Source organism: Oncorhynchus masou, chromosome 31 (assembly GCF_036934945.1).
Source record: "Oncorhynchus masou masou isolate Uvic2021 chromosome 31, UVic_Omas_1.1, whole genome shotgun sequence".
In the NCBI taxonomy this organism is placed as follows: domain Eukaryota; kingdom Metazoa; phylum Chordata; class Actinopteri; order Salmoniformes; family Salmonidae; genus Oncorhynchus; species Oncorhynchus masou.
In genome coordinates, this window is record NC_088242.1 from 11,419,399 (window position 1) to 11,426,812 (window position 7,414).

The 7,414-nt window shown below is 40.1% G+C and overlaps 1 protein-coding gene across 1 annotated transcript in view; it reads right to left on the bottom strand.

The window, feature by feature from the left end:
- Positions 1 to 6,389, bottom strand: part of LOC135523408 (syntaxin-binding protein 4-like) — a 90,045-nt gene extending 83,656 nt beyond the window's left edge. Inside the window, exon 1 of the mRNA XM_064950058.1 lies at positions 6,329 to 6,389. Coding sequence (XP_064806130.1) covers positions 6,329 to 6,384 — 56 coding nt within the window. The 5' untranslated portion in view covers positions 6,385 to 6,389. The remainder of the gene's footprint in view (positions 1 to 6,328) is intronic.
- Positions 6,390 to 7,414: the final 1,025 nt, after the last annotated feature.

Sequence of the window (7,414 nt, forward strand, 5' to 3'; positions counted from 1 at the left end):
TAGCTGACAAATGCACCCAAGTGTATTTTTCTCCCCATTTTGTGTAACACGTGTCAAATTGTATTGGCCCCCTAGTGGCCTGTTTTATCATACTAAGTTCTAATCCATAGCCTAGACTGTGTGTTTGTGTATCTTATATTAGCATTAAAGCTTGTTAGCAAATAAATAATCAACTCAATTGGTGTGGGGGGATTTATTTGGCAAGACTCGGGTTTGAGCAGATTCCTGGATTATGCGACATTCAGAATGAGACTGTGGAGGAAATGGACTAATTAGCAACTGTTATAAAATCGATATTCTGATATTCTTTGAGTTAATTTGGGAAATAGAAACTCAATAAAGCTAAAACTTTCCCATGGTGCCACAGGTTAATAGGTTAATAATTGCCTTATTCATTTAATCACGTAATTATAAACCGTTAACCTGTTGAAACTCTAGGGGCGCAATTTCATTTTTGGATGAAAAACGTTCCCGTTTTAAACAAGATATTTTGTCACAAAAAGATGCTCGACTATGCATATAATTGATAGCTTTCGAAAGAAAACACTCTGACGTGTCCAGAACTGCAAAGATATTTTCTGTGCGTGCCCTAGAACGTGAGCTTCAGGCAAAACCAAGATGAGACGGCATCCAGGAAATGAGCAGGATTTTTGAGGCTCTGTTTTCCATTGTCTCCTTATATGGCTGTGAATGCGAGAGGAGTAAGTCTGCCCTTTCTGTCGTTTCCCCAAGGTGTCTGCAGCATTGTGACGTATTTGTAGGCATATCATTGGAAGATTGACCATAAGAGTCCACATTTACCAGGTGTCCGCCCGGTGTCCTGCGCGAAATTGGTGCGCAAAAGTCAGCTGCAAGTATTTTTCCACAGAATTCAGAGGAGAATGCAGGCTTCCACGAACGATATATCAATGAAGAGATATGTGAAAAAACACCTTGAGGATTGATTCCAAACCACGTTTGCCATGTTTCGGTCGATATTATGGAGTTAATTCGGAAAAAGTTTGACGTTGTAGGTGACTGAATTTTCGGTTCGTTTCGGTAGCCAAATGTGATGTACAAAACGGAACGATTTCTCCTACACACAGACGCTTTCAGGAAAAACTGCATATTTGGTATGTAACTGAGAGTCTCCTCATTGAAAACATCCGAAGCTCTTCAAAGGTAAATTATTTTTTTTATTTGGTTATCTGGTTTTTGTGAAAATGTTGCGTGCTAAATGCTACTCAAAATGCTAAGCTAGCTTAGCATACTCTTACACAAATTAGTCAATTGCTGTGGTTCAAAAGCATATTTTGAAAATTTGAGATGACAGTGTTGTTAAGAAACGGCTAAGCTTGAGAGCAGGCGCATTATTTTCATTTTATTTGCGATTTTTTTTGCGATTTTCAGAAATCGTTAACGTTGCGTTATGCTAATGAGCCTGAGGCTTTAGTCACGATCCCGGATCCGGGATGGGGAGTTTCAACAGGTTAACCTGTTAACCTGTCAATCGACGAGCAGCACATTAATCAATACAACATCACGACAGAGTTGAACAAAGAGAAGCTCTTTGTTCCATAGGTTTCTTTCCTCTCTCTTTCTTCTTGACCAGGGGAAGAGAGTCTCTGCCAGGAATTTATGACCTGTTGTTAAGTCTTAAAACTTGGTGGGAGAAAGCGAGTGAGAGAGAGAAGGGGAAGCCACGATATACACCAAAGGGCCATATGACATCTGCTACATGTGCTGACTATTCAAAACATGAACTGGTCTATAAAATTATTATTTTTTAAATATCACCTGGTCAGACCATTACTCCAGTTCCAGTTGTCTGATAGGTACTGTTTGGCGTAGCGCAGAGAATTTTCAACCAACCTTAACATGTCGATACTTCCTCAATTCCTGACTTGGAAAACAACCAATGTCTTCTAAAAGTTCATGTCTAGTTTCCGGGGTTTGTTTGAATTTAGAAAACGCGCCGTTATTAAATTCAATTGATTTTTTGCTCCATGAAATAATCCAACCATTTTACGCCGCCATCTTGTCTATTCCAAATCTTCCCTCATTATTGAGACAGGTGGGTGTCATGCTCAAAGTGCTGCATGTCATGATGATGTCTCAATCAACGAGAGAAGATTTCAAATAGACAAGATGGCGTCATACACATTGTTGGATTACTTCATTAAGCAAAAAACTGATTTCATTTCATAACGGAACATTAGACAACTAGACATGGACGTTTAGAAGACATTGGTTCATAACGGAGCATTAGACAACTAGACATGGACGTTTAGAAGACATTGGTTGTCTTGCAAATCGAGAATTGAGGAAGTATCACCAAGTTAAGGTTGGTTGAAAATTCTCTGTGCTACGCCAAACAGTACCTAACCTGTAACGGCTAATGTAGTGTCACTTTTGCCTGTTACAAACTGATAGATAATAAATGCAATTGTCATAGAAGATCTACCCACATTTGCTATCCTATAGCTTTCATCATCCAACACCTTGTCAGTTTATGGACCGATTTAGAGTTGTGGAATGCTTTTACAACAGATCCCTGCGTAACTAAAGCATGTGCATAAATCTTTCATTGATGTCCACGGGAAAATTATATATAAGTACTCAGAAGTTGATGGAGTGTCGGCATGTTCGTCTCTGCTCTGCTCATGACCCTGGAGGTAGCAGAGGAAAAGGGTTCAGCTAGAGGTTAACACTCCAGATTTAGGAAGAGCTGACCTGGTTTCCTGAGTTTCCGTCAGCGGCAGCAACTGATTGGCTAAATACCCGGAGCACCAGGTGGTTGGTGTTGTCAACGAAGCAGCATGACAGAAATATGATGACAAGTTTTCGAACTACAGGTAGTTTATTTGAGAAGATATATAAAGTGATCTGTGAATTTGAACAACTTCATAACCATACCTATTTACATCTTGCATGTCAAAAAAACGAATGACTACTGCTGTACATGCTGCCATAGTTTGGAACAGATTAGATTGTGCTAGAACGAGCAGCCAGCTCATGAACAAAATGAGTGCACCAGAGAGAATGGTCATCACTAGTTACCACAGCTACAGAGTCATAAACCCCTCCTATCTCTACAATTTATTCTTCTTAAAATCTGATTTTAAAACCAACCCTAACAACATTAACCACACTGCTAAACTTATGCCTAACCCTAGCCTTAAATTAAAACAAAAAGCAAATTTCTGTTTTCATTCATTTTTACAATATGGCTGTGGTAACTAGTGGAAACCAGGGAGAAAGCAACAAGCATGCAGATGCAATAAGTGAAAGCATGTTCTAACTGGGCATAGCAAGCTAACATATTGTCACAAAGCATGATCTAACTGGGGATAGCTAACTAACATATTGTCACAAAGCATGATCTAACTGGGGATAGCTAACTAACATATTGTCACAAAGCATGATCTAACTGGGGATAGCTAACTAACATATTGTCACAAAGCATGATCTAACTGGGGATAGCTAGCTAACATATTGTCACGAAGCATGATCTAACTGGGGATAGCTAACTAACATATTGTCACGAAGCATGATCTAACTGGGGATAGCTAGCTAACATATTGTCACAAAGCATGATCTAACTGGGGATAGCTAGCTAACATATTGTCACAAAGCATGATCTAACTGGGGATAGCTAACTAACATATTGTCACGAAGCATGATCTAACTGGGGATAGCTAACTAACATATTGTCACAAAGCATGATCTAACTGGGGATATCTAACTAACATATTGTCACAAAGCATGATCTAACTGGGGATAGCTAGCTAACATATTGTCACGAAGCATGATCTAACTGGGGATAGCTAGCTAACATATTGTCACAAAGCATGATCTAACTGGGGATAGCTAGCTAACATATTGTCACAAAGCATGATCTTCTAGCCAAGTAACTTTCATTCTGAAATAACTTCATATTTCTGAGTTACTCAGATATTAGTTTAGAAAGAGTTGAAATTGGTATGGAAAGGGGGATACCTAGTCAGTTGTACAACTGAATGCATTCCATTGAAATGTGTCTTCATATAACCAAAGCCCTCTGAATAAGAGCTAATTATTTATCAAAGGTAGACATGCACATTTGAGCACATTTCAGGGAGGTCCATTTACTTTGTGCTGTTATGATTTATGCTGCAGTTCGCCCTGATAGAAAATACCTGGTAAAACAATCCAAGCAATGTTCATGGAGGCCGGAGCTGCTGTTGACAGTCACTGAGGGGCAAAGTAACTGAACAGATTGTTTTGAACAATATATTTTTCAAACAGGAAAATGTACACATTTACTGCACTTTCATTAGCATTTAAAACATAATCCAATATTTTCTATATAATCTATATTTTTCTTTAAATGAAAATATATTCACTTTTTTTTTTTTTACCCATCACATATTATTCATTTTGACCAATTACAAGTGGGACTCCGTCCCTAACACCGTAATAGGCATGCCACCTCTGGTTTCCATTCATGAAGGAATAGAGGGAAAAGGCCCGTCTCTGCCCTGCTCATGACCCTGGAAGTAGCAGAGGAAAAGGGTTCAACAAGAGGTCAACCCTCCAGATTTAGGAAGAGCTGACCTGGTTTCCTACGGTTCCTCTCTCTGCCTCTTCTTTCCCTTCCTATTCACTCCTCTCGTTTAATCATTACCACCGGCTTTCCTTTCATTTACTTTCATCTCCTCTCCTTTTTCCCTTCCATCTCCTGTCATTTCTGTGTCTCCTCCCTCATTTCCCCTCCCATATTGTCCTCTTGTTTCCTCCGTCCTCTACTCTTCCCCATCCCCGTTCACAACAAAAGCCCACATTTCTAAATTTAGCCCAGGAGATTACACTAACCAATAGACAAATGGCCAAGACAGACTCCGAAGGCTCATAGTAAGATCACTAAACAGCTGTTGTTCCTGTAGCCTACAAAAGGACTATAATGCATTCACCCCTATTTGTTTTATATAGCCGAGTGTCACATACACACTGTTTAACCCTTAACAATCAATAAACACTACAATAGACATTGTAGTGAGTGAGTCGTTGTACACAAAAAAAAAGGTTCTTAAATGGTTCTTCCTCAGCTCTTAATGTTCCTTGCCCGATAGATAACCTTTTGAGTTAACTGTGGCGTTCTTGAGTGGCATCTACAGTTCTTCAGAATTCTAAAAGGTTATTGTATGTATTGAAGCCTGCAGACGTGTACCTTTCATAGCACACAGCAAATTGGCTAATCCTATAGTTTTTACGGTAATTTATTAGCAGCCAGTTACCTGTGAGTTACTGTAAAAAAATATAAAAAAATAAAAGTACAGTATTGTTAACGTAAATTGTAAAAAAATAACAGTAATTTACTGTTAAATCAAAGGTTATTCTGAATTTACAGTAACATACTATACTTTTTTGGGGGTAATTCATGTAATTTGTTGCCATAAACTACCATAAGAATAACAGGATTTTTGTGTTTTCCAGTGTGAGATTCAGGCCACTGTATGAGGGTACAACTAGGCCCTCAGAAGAAGGCATCATGAAATATGCATTGTATTTTTTTAAATGACACTTTAATTACAACATATTCACTTAGGATCTCACTTGGTAAAGGGAAAAGGACTGAAAATTAAAGAATGCAACAACCACAGTCATGGGTGGTACTGGTAACTCTAAAATTCACTCCAAAGGCACCCTGGGAAATATGCAAATAAGCTTAAAACCCTACAGCAGGGCTATTCAATTCCAGTCCTGGAGGATTTTTGTATGGTTCTTCAGACACTAAAATAGTTCCCCTATGGCATTGCTCTCAACAACCCTATTTCGTTCCTAATTGTACCTTTATTTCTAAGAATGTAGTGAGTTACTTGGAGTATCGACGGTTAGAACAAACAGTTAGAACAAACAGTTAGAACAAACATGTAACTGATCACTTAATATGGGCTAATCTGTCTTCCCTTCGTCCTCCTGCTGTGACAGGACTGGCCAGGAGCGGTCACAGGGCTCCAGCTGCTATAGGCCATTTATAAACCTCCGTCTATAGGATCCATCTCCAACTCTACATATGTAGAGCAGCTAAACTCGTTCATTACTGCAAAGAACAGTCAAGTACACATACACATTAAGGCTTCCTTGTTGCTTCCCCTGCACAAGTCTCTGAGCAACACACACACACGCACCTCCTCCTACTGTAAGGCTCAGAGGTGAAAGGAAGTAGAATTTTAGATGCAACAAAATGTAAATTACTGTACATATTTTCACCCTTCAATTTAAAAATGACTTAAAAAGAGAAACTAGATTAAGAGTGAAGAGGGTGATTAAGCAAATAGAGGGAAAACAAATTGAAAGAGGGACATACCAGTATAGCAGAGATAGCCCATCGAATCGTTCTGCCTCCTTAGGCAGTAGTGCCATCGCACAGAAAGAGAGACTGAATCACTTTCTCAAACACACAGACAGACAGGAAGATAAAAACACACCCCCACACAGACAAATATTACGGAGCCATGGGAGATGAGAGCAGTCAGTTGTTTGGAGAGAGATGAGACACTAGCAGTTTAAACAGTTGGGAGAGAGAGAGAGAGAACACGCCTGCCTATCTTTACCACTAATCCCTCCTGATACATGTCCATCACTGCCTGCGCCTCGCCTCTCTTTCCACTGTCGCCGGGAGTCAGGGAGACACGCACCACACAATCTAAGAAACATACCCACAGTCACACACCCACACAATCAGACTGACGACGTACCTCTTTCCAATCAGCAATCAGGGAGAGACAGAGGGACTGAGAGGAGGGAGAACAGAAAAACAAATAGGTCAAAGTACACATCCATGCAATTACAGCTATTAGGAAGAGAAAGATGGGCAACACTTTATTTGGATCCCCCGTTCTCCCCAATTAAAGGTGCAACCTCCTGTGCTTAACCCTTTAACCTAACCCTTACCCTAACCCTAACCCTACCCTAACCCTAACCCTTACACTAACCCTAACCCTCCTGTGTCTAACCATTACCCTTACCCTAACCCTTACCCTAACCCTAACCCTCCTGTGTCTAACCATTACCCTAACCCTAACCCTTACCCTTACCCTAACCCTTGCCCTAACCCTTAACCTAACCCTAACCCTTAACCCTTGCCCTAACCCTAACCTAACCTTAACCTAACCCTAACCCTTAACCTAACCCTTAACCTTACCCTAACCCTAGCCCTTACCCTTACCCTTGCCTAACCTAACCCTAACCCTTAACCTAACCCTTAACCTAACCCTTACCCTAACCCTTAACCTAACCCTTAACCTAACCCTTAACCTAACCCTTAACCTAATCCTAACCCTTAACCTAACCCTTAACCCTTACCCTAACCCTAACCCTTATACCCTTAACCTAACCCTTAACCTAACCCTTAACCTAACCCTTAACCTAACCCTAACCCTTAACCTAACCC